Genomic DNA, 17672 nt, shown 5'->3' on the forward strand with positions numbered 1-17672 from the left:
ATAAACAGTAAACTTATGAGCAAATGGTCATATCGTGAATGCTACTTGACCATTATCTACTACAATAGTAAAGCTAAAAATACTAAAAAGGAAAAAAAAAGTCATGCAGTTTTGCCTCATCAATCTGTTACATGCACGTGCTGAGCCCTCTTTGCATGTGCAGAAGGCATCATTAGCTGTCTCAAATCCTTCCTTGGAGAAGGAAAAAACCAGACAGATATTCCACACTCTTCTGTACTTAAGATATTTTGCTATTATTCCTCAGCAAGTACTCTGAATTATTTACTACTTATACAACAAAACCAAAAGAATTTCTGACCTCCAGGAGACCCTATATCCAAACCCAGGAGAAGTTATCTTGAAATATTTACAATGCATTAATTTTAGTTCCAAGTACAAATGCCTGCAATTCCCAATGTTACTGACTAAATATAAAACAGGATCAGGAACACAAATGCACCAGTGCCAGGCACTAATGGCTTATGCCTGTAATCCTAGCTACTCAGGAAACTTAGATCATGGTTTGAAGCCAGCCCAGGCAGAAAAGTTTGCTGAGACCTGTACCACCAATTAGTCAGCAAAATGCTGGAACTGGAACTATGGCTCAAGTGGTAGAGCATAGCCTTGAGCAAAAACAAAGCTAAGGGACAGAGGCCAGGCCCTGAGTTCAACCAGTTGACTTGCATACTAAAGTCTAAATATGGTCAGAAAGGGTCCTGCCACATGCTACTTAGCTCAGGTTGGCATCAAACTTGAGATCTTCCTGCCTCTACCCTCCAAATTCTGGGATTATAAGCTTATACTATCATGGCCTCCCTCCATAAACCATTTTTGACATATCGATTTCTTCAAGCACTTTGCAGATTATGCTGATAATAAGAACAAGAAGAGTAAAGATGATAGACAAACATAAATCAAAGAGACAACTAAAAATTCATCATGGGGATGGAAAGGTGGCTCAGTGGTAGAGTGCTTGCCTCGCATGCATGAGGCCCTGAGTTTGATTCCTCAGCACCACATAAGCAGAAAAAGCCGGGAGGGGAGCTATGGCTCAAATAGTAGAGCACTAGCTTTGAGCTGAAGAGCTGAGGGACAGTGCCCAGGCCCAGAGTTCAGGTCCAAAGATCAAAAAAAAAAAAAATCCATCATGGAGGGACAATAAGGAAGAAAAAGAAAGTTCTGACAAAAGTGACACTACTCACAGACTTACAACACAGCAACATGAAACAGACAACAGACATGAACTTTACCTTTAGAACCAAGACTACATTTTCTGGCTGTGGAAGTCAAAGCAGTTGAGGAGTTTGTGTGTGGCAGAGGCCGCATGCACCAAGAAAACAGAGAAAGTCTCATGAGTGATTAACTACAATAAAGAAAACTCACACAGAAAAAAATCAAGTGATAGAAGAATCAACACAAGCAAGGAAAATGACATGTGCATGCACATTTGAGAAGCAGTATGCTGAGTAGAGTCAAGGTCTGGAACCTACATTTGGATCCTTGAGATATGCCTGGTCTACATGCTAATCCATTATGGGAAGGAGAGTTAGAGGGGAAGTTACAAAATGTGAGCTTCATGAAAATAGAGAACCAGGGACTGCCTGGAGTCTAGAATGCAAAGGGCAACCTCTTCTGAAGCATCCTCTCTGAAATGAACTCTGATGGAGATATTCCTTTGCTTAGGACTAGTCAATGAAGTCCTACCATTTTGAATCCACATTCCCCAACATGGATCCATATTACTAATCTTGGCTTCTTGTCCCCAGTCTTCATTATCATTCTGGGACATTCTAAGATGTTTGTTGTGATCCTATCAAATGTGCCCAGAGAGTGCCATTCTATCTCTCCCCTCCTCACACCTGTATGTCATCCTTGCCTAGAACATTTCCTCTTCATTCTCCTGTTAAACTCAGGTCTAAGTGCAGATGTTGCCTCCTACCAGCTAAACGGAGAGGAGAGCCAAGCAAGAGTAGAAATAAGACCAAAACCATGAGGAAGCAAATCCAGGAAACCAAACAAGGAAACCAAGGTGGCAGAGTGGAGATGGGAGGAAAGGTTTGCTGTTAATATTTCCACGCAAATGTTCCTTAAGGTGTAAGGAACGGGTTTATGGGTTATCATTATAAAGCAATTTCAAGTGATCCTCTAACATTGTATTCTGTGAATATGAGAAATAGTTCCTTTTATTTAATTAAGCAGACACTACTTGACAGGAGCCAGGCTGAGAGGCTTTTTCTACAGAATCTTCCTGTGGGGGACATCTAGCTTACAGTCAGCCAGGATGTAGGGAATCTGGGAAGTGGTTCATCCTCATGTTCTGTTTCCCCCGGAGAGCACATTGGATACCTGCACTGCCCGTGGGATCTGTGGATCAGCACCTCTTGTAGAAACAGGCCTCTCTTGTGAAGACTGAATGAAATAGCATGTATCTATGGTATTGGGCATCTGATCTTGAGGATGCACCATAGAAATGCTACAACTGAGATTCCTGTTTGCGGAAATTAGGATTGTTACAAATCATTCCTCGGGTCTCTGCACCATCATTTTTCTGGTCCTCGTTTGTTCTCTTGGGCCCATAAGTCTAAGCTTCAGTCTTCTCCTGTATACGCCTCCACTCAATATTCCATTGAGGTACTGGAGCTCCTTCAACCTCATTCATGTTGTAGATGGAAATTGCTTCCACACCAGCTTTCCTCTTTGGCTTCCATGTTCACTTCTTTCTTGAGTATCACTTTGTTGCAAAGGAAGAATACGATGAGGCCTCGGCAAGACTTGGCTACACTGCTATCACACCAGCACCACAAACACTGGCATTCAGATCTGTGGTACTGATGGTCCACTATGCATCTTCTTCTTACCTTGACAACCATCCTCAGAGCAAGAAAGCAAAGAGCAGTGTGCCTTACTTACCTTACTGAGGACTAAAGCACATTAAAACAAAAAAAACCAAAAACCAAAACTTACTAACCCCTACTCAATACAACCAATATTTGTCTATGTTTCCTGGGCTCTATATTTACCCAAAAAACCAAAATCAAAAGGCATTCTTCTATGTGGTCAGTCATAGAAGCAAACAGTACATCCGTGGCTCCCTAAGTCATAGGCAGAAACCTGCAGTGATGATGCTTCTTGTCCACGTGTACCGCACGATCAGTTCCCCACTCACCCTCCTTCCCCTCTGTTGTCCCTTTCAAACCTGTACTCTCACCTACTTTTCCAGCCTGGGTTGTCATTTCCAACATTCCTTACCCTTTCCCCATTGAGCCTCACTTCCCTTCCTCTTGGAAGGGTTTCTGCTCCGTGAATATATTTTCTGATCCTCTTCACATGCTTACAGATCTACTTATTCCTGCTTCACCTTTACTTGAACTCTTACGTCCTGACCCTAAAATGTGTCATTGCCATCTTCCTCATCAACCCAAGTAGACAGAAGAGATACATAAGGAACACTATTTCCTAAATCAAACTCTCTTCTAAAGCAAAGTCTATTCTCACCATTTCTGAAGATTTTTCAGGTAGTTTTTCATAGAGAGTTCTCTCAAAGAGAGAACAATATTTCATAGCTCAAAGAGTAACAATATTTCATTTGGGGAAATTTTTTGTTGTTGGTGGTGGTTGTGGGGCTTGAACTCTGGGCCTAGGAGCTATCTGTCACCTCTTCAGCTCAAGGTAAGAGCTCTACCTCTTGAGCCACAGTGCCACTTCCAGTTTTCTGGTGGTTTATTGGAGATAAGAGTCTCACGGACTATCCTGCCTGGGCTGGCTTTGAACTGTGATCCTCAGATTTCAACCTCCTTAGTAGCTAGGATTATAGGTGTGAGCCACCAGCACCCCGTTGAAATTTTAATTCTTAAATAGCACAAAGCTTGAAACATTTTCTTTCAAAGGCTACTTTTGAAATTTCTGCTGCTAAATAGGATCTACAAGATAAGTCAACATTCTGTAAAAGTCTTTTGTCAAAAAAAGGCTACTAGAGTTACAGATTAAATAATGTGTGCTTAAAGATTCCTTTTTTCAGTCAGCCAAGACTTCTCCCATACTTGTTATTGTTACTAACAAATACATTGATTAAAAAAATTACCTTCTGATAGTCAATTGAAAGCTCAGATTTCTTCTCTAGGATTTCTCTGATGGAATCTGGTGGGTAAAATAGCACAAAATAGTACAATTATTTTTCATTCAAAATGTATGTATTTAGAAAAACAGAAGTCTGTATGGTTTCATATACTTGCAAATGACTATGTACATATCTGTATCATTCTTGTGCTTCTATTCCTATTGGTTAACATAGGACCCCAGAAACTTTTTGTCTAGGATGATCCTGAACTGTAGTCCTCCTGATCTTTCCCTCTCAAGTAGCTAGGATGACAGGTACGAGCCACAACACCCACCTGATAGGTTTTACTATCAACTAAAAAGGAAAACAGCATTGAAAATCATCTATTCATAGACTAGATAGATGTAGTTGCATCCATACATCATGATCTGGGATCTTAATCAAGCTGAGGGTCAGAAGGAGGGCTATGATGCAGGCACTAAGTGTCACCTTAGTAATTAAGCCCAAGGATTTGCATTCAACCCCCAGTACTGCCAGAAGAAAAGAAAAGAAAAAAGTCAGGAGAGCTGGGACTGTAGCTTCGTAGTAGATTACTTAGAATTCAGGAAGCAGTGGGTTCAATCCTAGCATAGTGAAGAAATTCAACGTAGGAGAGCAGGCAAAAGGGAGGGGACCAACGCTGCAACCAATTTGTGTAGTAACAATAGTGAGCAATCAACTGCCACAAGCCCCAGGAGTCCTCCTCTGCCAAATGGGCTGCTTCAAGTCTTTACTCTCAAAGGGCAGCTTAAGGTTAATGGGAACAAGATCCATAAAGGAAATCCCATGCTGGGATTTCAGCCTGGATTGTGGTTGTTGAACACTGCTTTACAGAACACTGCAGAGTGTAGGAGGCTGCTTTTTTGGTCAAGCAGCATCCATTCCTTTAAAAACAAAAACAGAAAAACTAATCTTTTGCAAATGGATCTGCTTTCCTGGTTTCCCTCTCTAGCTGCTCATTGAATTTCATGGGATGATTGGCCTTCAATCTTGCTACTTGGCCAAAGGTAATTATGAGTGTTGAGCTAGGGTCCTTTAGATATAGGATCATATCATCTGCCAATAGGGATAGTTTGGCTTCTCTCTTCCCTATTTTGGATCCCTTTTCTTTCTTTTTCTTGCTTTATTGCTCTGGCTAATAATTCCAGTTCTATATTTTGAGTCTGAGTAGAGAGAGTGGACATCCTTGTCTTGTACTTGATTTGAGAGGAAAGGGGTAACACTAATCAAGACACACTGTGGGGATGGGAAACAAAGAGGAGGCAACAATGCTTGATAAGAAATGTACTCGTTATCTTGCCCATGTAATTGTAACGACTCTGTACAGTATTCTCACAATAAAAAAAGACACATTGTGCTCACAACTGACATGTTAGACTGAAATCCCTTTGTGCAACTACTTAAAGACAAATCGAGACAGCCTCCAAGTGTTAACTCCCCGAGGCACTGGCATTATACATACGAGGATAAGCAAAGGTATTCTGCTCCAGTAACAGGTTCCGCACAGCGCCTGATATGCAACATACTAGATCAACATGAGCATCTTTCAAGGGGCATAGACTATGAGCACTCAAGAGTATCCATGTATTGTCTCTTCTTCCTTGAAGCTTACAACGTTGCTCCCAAGCCTCCTTGGAGCTGGGATGGGGGGGGGGGGGCACGTCAGACATGCGTTCTGGCCAGCAGAATGTGAACGTTCCAGGCATATGCACAGCCCTTCTAAAAGCCTGGTCTCTAACCTCCCACACGACCCTTTATGGTTACTCATTTTGTCATGTCCTTGACCAATATGGAAGGTCCCAAATATGAAGAATTCTTGTAGTCCAGGAGGACATGGCATACCCATTATCAGACCATCACCCTACCCCTTGTTCCTTTGCACTGGATTGAGCAATAAACTGGTTTTATTGAGATGTGAGCTTCTTTGTTATAGCAACTGGTATTACTTACCCTGATTAAAACAAAGTGTACCCAGTGGAGATTCTATTATTATTACAATTAGTAGTAGTAGTAGTGGTTGTTGTTTATACCGTGCTTCTTGCTATGGTCTGTATATGATTTGTCCTCTAGACAACTCACATGAAGGTTTAATCTCCATTATGAGAAAGAGAGAGAGACAGAGAGACAGAGAGACAGAGAGACAGAGACAGGAAGGACCTTTAGAAAGCAACATGTGCTCTGCCTTTGTGGATATAAAAACTGGTTTGACCAGGTCTTGTGCATGCTATCTGCTTTGTGCCATGTGATGGGCTGTCATCACCTTCATACTCTGCCAGCAAGGATGCCATCTGAGCCGAGGCCCCAGATAAACTTCTCCGCTCTATACAATGCACGCAGTATGTGTATTTGTTATTAGCAGTAGAAAAGGCAGTAAGATATTTTCTCTGTCTGTAGTCCATCCTGCCATCTCTGACTGAGCAAACAATGAAAACAAATTCATTTTTTGTCCTCAAGAGAATGCATACACAGAGATGACCTGTACAGACAAAGGTTTGGCCAAGACAAGAGAATGGTGCTAACATAAGCTACAATTTCAAAAGCCATTTTCACTCAACACCTGAAGTCCTGAGCACATATGAAAAAAGAATTTAAACCCACCAAAAAATCACTTTAAAATACAGTACAGTAAAACTCACATAAACCCTCCTTCTGTCCTGCTTTTCAGCCACACGGCTACAACGTTTTGATAGTCACCCACACCCTGACCTATGTCTGTAATCCTTCAGAAATTTTACTACCAAAAACTAAACAAAATTAAAATAAACTTCCACTTTCCTCTGGATTTTCCTGATGTAGAAAACATATGTTCATAACCCACTTACACCACTGACGCGAACACACTTCTACCACCAAAGCACTCCAGGCTTTCAGCATAATACTACCCTGGCAACATGCATCGATGGTGCTTAAGGCTGATTTGGCTTAGGATTCTGGTACCATCCAAGAGTTCTGTGCACAAAAATGGCCTGTAAGATGGGCTGGCAGCACCAGCTTCCAGATGCAGGCAGCTCTCTTTGAGAGAGGAGCAGCTGTAAATCAAGATGCAGGGCCAGCTGGTGCAGATATAAACATTTCCATGGCTCCTGGTTCTCATGGCTGCCAGCACTTCCCCAACAGCTGACACAAACCTCGTTCCTTCACTGCAGCTCACTCCAAGCTTTCCTGCCTGGATCAGGATTTTCTGCTTTCAAAGTTCCTAGTTCATTGCTCTACAATGAAATTTCCTCTCCTCTTCACAGGAAAACATCTCATTACATTAAACCAAGTCAGAAATGTCTAGTGATATTGTATAGCTTGGCTTGGCTTACCTCTCTCTTATCAATTACAAAAGTTGGAAGGCCAGCTCATCACATGCAAATGTTTCCAGTCACATTGACTCAACAAAGTGGAGATGATCTGTTCTGACAGCAAATAGGAAATCGGGCTGTAGACATTGTATTGTAACTCAAGACCTGCAAATATCACATTCACTACCTAGTGTTTGACGTAAAACCAAACCCTTTTTATACAACGGAAGTGAGTTAAAATAGTATCTATGACAAGAGAAAACCATGCTTTGCGTGTGTGTGTGTGTGTGTGTGTGTGTGTGTGTGTGTGTGTGTGTATTCACACAACGGTCCTGGAGCTTGAACTTAGGGCCTGGGTGCTGTCCCTGAGCTTCTTTTGTTCAAGGCTAGCACTCTACCACTTGAACCACAACTCCACTTCCAGCTTTTTTGCTAGTTTATTGGAGATGAGTGTCATGGGCTTTTCTGCCTAGGCAGGCTTTGAACCTTGATCCTCAGCTCTCAGCCTCCTGAGTAGCTAGATTACAGGTACGAATCACCAGCACCCAGTTTACTATACACTTTTTTAAAGGCACACTTGTGGGCTGTTTAGAGATAGAGCACTCACCTAGCATGAGCAAGGTCCTGGGTTCAATCTATTGTTTCTAAGAGGTTTTGTGTTAGGAAGTTTCTGTATACATTTCATCACAGATTTGTTCATTAAGCCCCACAGGCAGGTAGGGGAAGGGAAATCAAGATCTTCTTATATAGTAAAAACATAATTCTGAATTATCACTGAACTTTAAATCCCACTGGAACATTCATTATCAGATAAAACTGATTTCACTGCAGCTGTGTCTATGTTTTTTTAACATGAAATCTATTTATTAAGTCTCATTTACTATTAAAAGAAAAAAAGAAGTAAGCTCTTGAGTGCAGTCATTTCTAGATACTCTGCAGCCCCAGGAGACTGGAGGGTTAAGTGGTTCAAATGAGATGATCTAGAATTCTTTTTCCTTCCAGGTCATCCCTTGTTGCTTGTATGCTCTATGGGAATACAGCATGATTTCAGTGCGCTTGTAAACCAACCACATCAAAAAGGCTCAAAAACAGCCAAGTGGAAAGGAAACAGATATCTGTGGGTGAAAGCAGGCCCTTTTTATTTGTGTCTGTGTTATCTTAGATAGACTTCTTGTAAAGTGGAAGTAAATAAACGTATCTAGGTTATGTTCACAGTGAATCACATTACAAACAATCATTCAACTGCTGCTCTTAGTCCACAAAGCGTACAACATGCCAGTGTCCTGTGATATTCCACGCACCAGGAATTCAATTTGGAGGGACAGAGGGGACACTTCACTGTGTACAAAGGCCTCCCAACCATAGCACTCTGCCCTTTTCCCTTTCTTTATCCTTCTGATCTGAGCCAACTTCCTCTTTTGGTCTTAGTGTTCTCCACTAAAATAAATAAGTAAGGTGCTGGGCTGGGAAGGTGGCTCAGTGGTAGAGTGCTTGCCTCGCATGCATGAGGCCCTGGGTTTGAGTCCTCAGCACCACGTAAGCGGAAAAAAGCCAGAAGTGGTGCTGTGGCTTAAGTGGTAGAGCGCTAGCCTTGAGCTGAAGAGCTGAGGGACAGGCCCAGAGTTCAGGCCCCACAACTGACAAAATAAAAGAAAATAAAATAAGGTGCTATACCAGGTGCTGGCAGCTCAAATCTGTAACCCTAGTTACTTGGGAGGTTGAGATCTTCTAACTCTCTGCCTGTAGTACAAGGTCCCTGTGGCAGCCTTAGCTGGGGAAAGGCTATCCAGCCAGAGGGAATAGGGCAGGTTCAAAACAACTCTCCTAGAACCTTGGATTCCTGTGTGAACTAAGCAGCCTTCAGGAAGACGGAGCTCTCTGTTACTGTGGTGCAGACGTGAGACCTCTCATGTCTATGGTCCACGCACTAGGTACTCGAATTCCAGAAGCAGACATTCATTTCTGCTCAGCTTTATGTCCATGCAGAAGTTGTATTTGGAACAAATGTCTGTGGACCAATGCAATTCCAGGCATCCCCATGGATCTCCCACAGCAGATCTGACACGTGGCACTCAGCATGTCACACCGGATTGTCCTCCAAGGAGCAGCTGTCCAAATCCCATTAGGCTCAGCCTCTGGGTCAGCCGCTTCCCAAGAGGATATCAAAACATGCCCAACCTCTTTCTACCCTCCCTCCAACAAAACCATGAAGGAATAATCAGGTTCCAAGAGAGCCCTCCACTCAGTTCATGCACATGCCACGTTTTATCAGTATCAGCACCAGATCGAAACATGTTCAAAAGCCCAGATTCCTACTAGAGAAAAACAGTTATGAATACACAGTCTCATAACTACCGTTTGGCTCCCACAGTCACTTACGAAGTTCTTCTGCGTGGAATTATTTAACAGAAGTCCTCTCTCTCTCTTTCTCTCTCTCTCTCTCTCAAGCTACTCTACCCCAATCACCATTCTCCCAGCAAGGCCACGAAGTTCCTTCCACTTTGGCTGCTGGCTATGGGGGGGGGGGGGTGACACGGGGGCGTGGGGGGGTGCTGAACTTCCCCATCCCCCTTCAGCTATTTTTAAGTCACTTGCTGCTGCATCTTGTTTTCTTTTTTGTTGTTGTTTTTGTTTTTAACTCAATTTGACTTGTAGGGTTTTTAATTGTACTTAAAGATTTTATTTGCATTCTAGTGTTTGTTTTACTTATTTTTAGGATTGTTTGTATCTCTGTATAGACTTATGGAAGTATATATAAAATAACATGACAAATAAGGGGAAGGAAAGGAGAGAGTAAAAGGAGGGAAGGAAGGAAGGAAAGAAGGAAGGAAGGAAGAAAAGTATGAAGGAAGGAAGGAAGGAAGGAAGGAAGGAAGGAAGGAAGGAAGGAAGAAAGGAAGAAAGGAAGGAAGGAAGGAAGGAAGGCAAGGCAAGGCAAGGAAGGAAGGAGACAGGAAGGAAGGAGATGAGAGGAAAAGGAAAGGAAGGAAGGAGATGAGAGAAAAGAAGGAAAGGAAGAAAGGAAGGAAGGAGGAAGGAAGGAAGAAAATAGAAGGAAGGAGACAGGAAGAAAGGAGGAAGGAGGGAAGGAGGGAAGAAAGGAAGGAAGGAAGGAGATGAGAAGACAAAGAAAGGAAAGAAGGAAGGAGGGAGGGAAGGAAAGGGAAAAGGAAGGAAGAAAGGAATTGGACTCAAAACGTTAAAAAAAATTGAAGGAGACTTTCTAAAAATAGACTGAACAAAGGGAAAGTTAGAACTTTTCACTTCAAAGGTCACCTCAGGATCCGGTAAAGCCCAGCTTTAATTCTGGGGTTTGTTCCTGTTCAACAGGGGAGATTTATTTAGAAAACAAGCTGTGCAATAAAATTCAAGATCAAGGAATCAGCAAAGCCACACTCCTTTGAAGCGTCCAGGGAAGCCCTGCTCTGCCTCTCACTAGGCTGCTGGCAGGATAATCCCAAGCTTCACAGGCCAGTGTCTATCTCAAAAATTTCCCTGTGTCAAAAGATTCCAGCCACAGTGGATTAAGAGCCACCCTTCTCCAGTATGAGCTCATCCTGACTGACCGCACCTGCAGTGACCAAATAAGGTCTCATTCTCCAGAGCCCAGAGTTAAGACCGGCCTATGGCTGCTGAGGGATGAAATAATTCAGCCTAAAATACTGTCTGCTCCCAACTCTCTTTCCTCTTCCCAATGTTCAATAGGTACAGCTATTGACACGTAAGAATTGAGTGCTAAGAACTAAGTACTATAATATTAAGACATATGAATACAAAGAAAGTATTTACAACCTAACTAATGGACTGTGGGTGTAGTTTTGTGGTAGAGCACTTGTCTAACATACTCTGAGTCTAACATACTGTTTGATTCCTAGTAACACACACACACACACACAAAGTAAAATGTTCCATAGATTTAATAAAGGCCAATCCCAGTCACTTAGATGAAACTACATATAGGAAAATTAGAAAAGTTTGGGGGAGAAAAAATCTAGAACTCTGAGCTCTGAGTGATTTTTCTTTTGCTTGCACTTCAAAGAAACCAAAACAAAGAAACTAAAATCACAAAGGATGTATTTTTTGAGTGTGATTTATATCAGAAACACTAATTTTGGAACTTCAAACAACTAACTTATCATCAAAACAAATTTCCAATGTTGGCCCTACATCAAAAGATTGGGGAGTGAATGGTTGAAGTTCCTTGCTTGAAAGAACCTTCCAAATTTAGCCACAATAATCGGAACAGCCATAGAAAGAGAGCCACAATCCATGAAGTGAACAATTCAAGCCAGTAAATGGGCAAGGTATCCCCTTCTTTAAGAGCTGTTAATATATTAGAGAACAAATTTCTGCACAGTCTTGAAAGGGCTGGGACTTTATGAATGAGTGAGTTCTAGATACTAGCCATCAGCACCAACAATATAGGAAATGGACAACCAGATAGTATCTGCCTCCTGGGGCCCATGTTTGCCACCATCTAGAAACTGTTCTCCCTCAAGCATGAATCCAAATCTGCTGTTTTACAGGTACATTTGACCTCCCTAGCCATTGATACTGCAACTCTAAACTTAACCAAAAGCAGATTCACCATCCATATCACACACACACACACACACACACGCACACCAGGGTTGAAGTTGCTGTTGAGAAATAGGTGTGGTCGTACAGTAGATCTGTAGCTCTACAGAGGTAACATGGAGAACACTGGGGAAGCCCCAGGCTTGAAGTCCAGATCCTCTAGATCATCAATCAGCACGAGGGGCCTTGATCCATTCCCTTAGTCCCTGCGTCTCTCCCGTCACCAGCAAAATCAAAGTGGCAATGACCAGCCAAGACTCCCAGCCAGTTCCCTGGACTGAGACCCCAGCTCAGGCCTCCCTGGCTGTGGGATCTGGCAGTCCATTCTCTCCTCTGAGCCTCAGCTCCCTCAACCACCCAACCACACATGGACAGGACCTGGTTCATGGAGTGGATGGCTTGTCCGGATGGCCGGGAGTGACCGTGCAGGGAGGGAGGAGCGATCTGCACAGTTCCATTCCCTCTGTGACGTGATGATGGCAAGGCCATTGCCAAAATGAGTCACCTGACCTAAAGGGAACAATGCTGGCTTGGTGTGAATTAGGGAAGCACACAGGTGTTGGAGCCCGCACTACGTGAACACTGGCACCACACTGCTGTGGGGCTGGTCAGTGGGCCACCCTTGCCTGGAAACTGCCTCTCCCTCTACCACCGTATATCAAGTGGTGGTTACTCAATGGGTCCATGATTGCTGATTGGCCTGCTGACTCAGAGCAAATCAGATCCGGACTGGAAGAGAAATAACTCCAGGTCACACTCAGGGAAGCTGTCCTAAGATTGATGACATAGGTGGTCTCACTCTCCACCCTTGGGACTGTGTGAGTTGGGAGGTCAGAGGGTAAGGTGGAAAGAAGGGTGTATCACATGTGGAAACGGAGGGTAGAGGCAAGGGAAAGCCAGAACAACGAGGTCCAGCCCTGGGGGTTCATCCCTCATTGCTCCTGAGTACTGTGGTACAACAGAATCCTGACTCTTTCTTATCAATGCATCAGTAAGTTTCTTTAACCTCAGGGGACAGAGAGAAAGAGAGAGAGAGAGAGAGAGAGAGAGAGAGAGAGAGAGAGAGAGAGAGAGAGAGAGAGAGAGAGAGAGAGCGGGCGCTCTTAGGGAACTCTTGGGGTGAGATGCACCCTCCTCCTCTCTGCTCCAACCCCAGCTTCACACACACCAGATCCCAAGGGCTAATCAGATTAGTCAAAAACGCTTTGAGAAATAGGTCAATCATCCTAAAAGCTAATTTTAACAAATACACCCAAAGAGGGTAGAAGATCATTTTAGAGAATTTTATAAAACTATGAGTTTTCTTCTGCTTGCTTCCCTAGAATAGATGGATGGCAAATTTGAAATTTGTCTTGATCACAAATTCATTACACCTACAGGAAATTGGCCCCCACCTCGGATAATCTTCTGCAGTGCTCACTTGTACTATGCAAACACCACTGGCTCTACTCCCCTTTTTAAATTTTTTCTTTGTTCTTTTCATTTGTTTTTTTGTTTTCTTTTTTTTGTGTGAGTGTATGTACATGTGGTCTTAGTTGCTTGTTTGTTTGCTTTTGTTTTGAACCTATGATGATGTCAAAAGCACCACAATAAAATAAAAGGAAAACATACTATCCAAAAGGTAGCTGTGAGTTACAGAGATATAACTAGTCCTAGAGACAAAAGTCTCTCAGTGTCTTACTAGTGTGTGGCTTTTACATGGAGAAATATATAATAAAATATATAGAAAGTAAAATGTACAGAGTAAATACATAGAAATAACATCACCAACTATAGCCATCAACCGCTACGCACCACCCAAGGTTTTTGAGAGCTTATCCCAAGTCAAAGAAATGAAGAGGAAACAAGAGCCCGCTAGATATATAGCCTCTTACAACGCAGTGGCAATGGTTCATTAAACTAGCAGAGCAGGGAGTCCTGGCTACTCAACCCCACTCTGCTACCCAGGACCTGCCTGCTAAGCAGACACAACCCCTTAACCTCAAAGTCATAAAACTGCTTTCAAGGAGGTAATTCTGTACAGAATGATCCCAAGGGACGGCAGTGAGGCCATTTTAATGATGCCTCTAGGAGATACTTTGCAGCCCTACAGTTCCTTCCCTACATTAACCTTGCTATCACATTTAGTTAACTCTTTCTTTCAAATACTAAAAGTACTAGTAAATACAGCCATTATTAACGGGTATGCCCTGTGTCTAAGGCCCAGTGATAAACATGGGTTTTATATCTATATCTATCTATCTATCTATCTATCTATCTATCTATCTATATACTATCATCTCATTTAGCCCTCTAGGTTATGATTACACTCACTGTCTACTGAAAAGAGAAAAGAGCCCACAGGTGAAATAACATCATCACCCACTAGGCAATAGCAAGTGCTAAAATCATTCTTTGGAAGTAGAGAAGGCATCCATTTCCTCCTTTACCTTGCTTTATTAGCTCTTGGGACCATTGCAGAAGCCTCTACCCAGGTGATCTATTCTACCTGCTGTCATTGGGTTCCCCCAAAACAGTCCCTGTGGCTCTCAGAAAGTCCAGCCTTTCAATAAGTGCGAGTCTCGTGCTAGTCTTCCCTCTCTTCCTTGCAACTCTTGCTCTCTCTAACCTTCCCCAACTGACTCTATGCACTCCTGCATCATCCGCTCTTCCAACCTGTGTCTGTATCCCGCCCAAATTCACACGGTGAGGCTGCAGCCTCCCTTGGAGTGAGTGGCATTGAGGAGGATGGGTTGTGGGAAATGATGTGGTCTAGGAGATGCCTACAGGTGGAGTGCTCATAATGGGATTTGCTTATTCTTTATCTCTCTGTCTGTCTCTGTCTGTCTCTGTCTGTCTCTCTGTGTCTCTGTCTGTCTGTCTCTCACCCTCCCTCCCTCTAAGAGTAAGTCCCTGTGAATGCCCACCAAGAAGACAGTTGTCTGCAAATTAGGATATGGGTCCTCAAAGTCAAATCACTGAGCACCTTCACCTCAGACTTTTCAGACTCCAGAATTACGAACAATCAATGTCTGATTTTCAGCCAACTACTTCACAGAATTTTGTGATGGCATCCTGAATGAACTAAGATGCTGATATTGCAACCACTGTTTCCTCCTGTCTACACATCCCGTGCCCTCTGCCAGGAAGGACCCTTCCTTGGGTATCCGGCGGCTGGCAGCCTTCCTGGTTTCCGTGGCCACAGCTGAGGAGGCCTCTCCACAGTCTTGCTCTCGTTGTTTCATGCCAGGGCGACGTGTTTGAGACAGCCACGCCAGGCTCTAGAACCCATCGTGCATGGTATCTGAACTTAATTTCTTCTGCCTAAGAAGAACTTCGTTGTTCATTCTTAGCAGAACAAAGGTCAGATTTTTACAGGATACAACGGAGGCTTCTCTTAATAGAGTTCAAAGCTTCGTAAAACATTTTGATTGGACATAGGATATAAAATGAAAAACTTCTCAGTTCAATGGTAATAACAAAGAGAGAGAGAGAGAATCTTGGGGCTGGGAATGTGGCTTAGTGGTAGAGTGCTTGCCTAGCATGCATGAAGCCCTGTGTCCAATTCCCTCAGCACCATATAAACAGAAAAGGCCAGAAGTGGTGCTGTGGCTCAAATGGTAGATTGCTAGCCTTGAGCAAAAGAAGTTCAAGGGCAGTGCCTAGGACCTGTGGTCAAGCCCCAGGACTGGCAAGAAAAAAAAAATCTAGAGAGAATGTAGATTCTGAAAGTTCCTTCCACCCCTTTACCTGTACTAGAACCTTGCCTTCAAAGCACCTTTACCCTTTCAAAGTAGAACAGACCCATGCAAAATACCTTTGATCAAAATATTATATTGTGCTTTGTTTAATGTGGTGAGCTAATTAAACCAATAAATAATAAAGAGGAATTTCCCTTCCTTCTTTGTTTTTTTTTCATTTTTATGGAAAGGGCTGTTTTTGTTTGTTTTGTTTGTTTGTTACTCCTAGGAAGATATTGCCCCACGATCTGGTGGTGTGAAATGCACTGGCCCCAAGTGGAAAAATCATGATTCCTGATCTCAATGTCCTGTACGTGCTAACAACCAGCCAGAACTTTGAGATTATCACAAAAATCTAGTAACTCGGGTGAAAAGAATATTTTAAAAATGAGATGGTAGAAGAAAACCAAGACTCCAAGGCATCATCTCTTAAATTCAATATCAGACTCTTTAAGCAACTTAATAATTTTTGCCCCACTCCATCAAAGGTAATATTGTTCTGCTTTGATCTAAGGCAGAAGAGCTGAAGAATTGCTTACAGCAAGGAAGTAAGCAGTGAGGAAGGTCAAGACAGACTAGGCTCACGCTCTCACATTCTATTTAGATTTCCTTCTAGACAAACCCCTGTTGCTGAAGATCAAAACCTTAGAATACGTGGTGAGATACGTGGGTATCTTGCATATTTTGTAATCTAGTCATTTCACTGTAGACTCAACACTGTGTCCCTTGGAAAGTCTCAGATGCCTTCCCACCAGACCTAGAGAAGCAACACCTGGAAGGAGAGGGTAGGGTTAACTAATTATAGGATATGATGTAGCAGATGGGGGAAGCTTCTTCCCCATCTTTGGGAAGACATTGCTGTGAATTCATATTAAACAACTGAATTCTGTGCTTTGCGCATATTTAAAAAGAAACAAAGACTAAAACAAAAACCACTGGGAGTTATTTGTTTATTCAGTGATATTCATAATAAGTCTACAAATAAACTAAGAGATACCTATTCAACTCAGCTGACTTGCTACCTTTGTCCTTGGGACTCCCAAACATAGCCTTTAACAATGGGCAGCACCGGTCCAGCAGCCTCTTCAGTGACAATAGACTCGAATAACATATTCTTTATATTGAAATTTAGAAACAAAACTAACAGTCACAGGCTAATCTATGGCAAATGGATGTAAAAATAAAAGTCAATAAAAGTGTAGCTTGATAAAATGCTATAGACTTCTTATACTATAAATAAGTGGTGAGGTTCACTAACTAGATTTTCTCTCTGTCTATGTCTTTCACACACACGGGCACTTACACTCCCTCCTACACATACAAACACAAATAAGCCTCTTATGAACAGTAGCTGACCAGCTGAGGAAAATAATAAGGCTACTACAAATTAACTACATTTTATAATGAATGATAGTATTCAAACCTTTGTTGTTTAAACACCAGCTTAGGAAAAATCTAATATAAAGCCATTTTTTTAAAAAAAACTGTATGGAGTCCCTGTAAAAACTAATGTTAAAAAAAAAGTAGCTGACAAACTCCAGTGGCAGATAGTTTGCAGAGGATGTTCATGTTCTCACCCCCATTCCTTTGATCACAAAACCCAGAGGACTTCAGCGCTTAGATGAGCAAGATAAAGATGAACAAGAAGGCCAAAGTGGAAAACCACACTGTGTACAAAGAACAATAACACCGCACCATACTGTTCGAGATGCAGCTACCACTCCCTACACCCAAACTCAAAAGAATTCCAGCAACTGTATAAATCGGGTAAACAGAAATGAAGAGTGCAGTCTTTGCCCTAAGCAATCTGAAAATCACAGTTTGTGGGCAGGCAGCAGAAGAGAGCTGAATTTTTAAGTGACAACATGATGCCAGGTAATCTCCAGATAATTATTAACTCCTCATTCTACAAACCTTTTTTTTTTTTTAACCCCCAACGTCCCCTTTGGTATGTGCTTTAGAATAATTCACTCTTCAAATCAAAACAACACA

The 17672-nt window shown here is 42.4% G+C and overlaps 1 protein-coding gene across 3 annotated transcripts in view; it reads right to left on the reverse strand.

Annotated features, from left to right (window-relative positions):
* The window catches only part of Prom1 (prominin 1), a 70205-nt gene that overhangs the window by 45878 nt on the left and 6655 nt on the right, over positions 1–17672 (reverse strand). For all 3 annotated transcript variants that reach the window (XM_042674737.1, XM_042674735.1, XM_042674736.1), the window contains one exon: positions 4082–4137. In XM_042674737.1, coding sequence (XP_042530671.1) covers positions 4082–4137 — 56 coding nt within the window. The remainder of the gene's footprint in view (positions 1–4081; positions 4138–17672) is intronic.

Source organism: Dipodomys spectabilis, unplaced genomic scaffold (assembly GCF_019054845.1).
Source record: "Dipodomys spectabilis isolate Male_0828 unplaced genomic scaffold, ASM1905484v1 ptg000021l, whole genome shotgun sequence".
NCBI lineage: Eukaryota > Metazoa > Chordata > Mammalia > Rodentia > Heteromyidae > Dipodomys > Dipodomys spectabilis.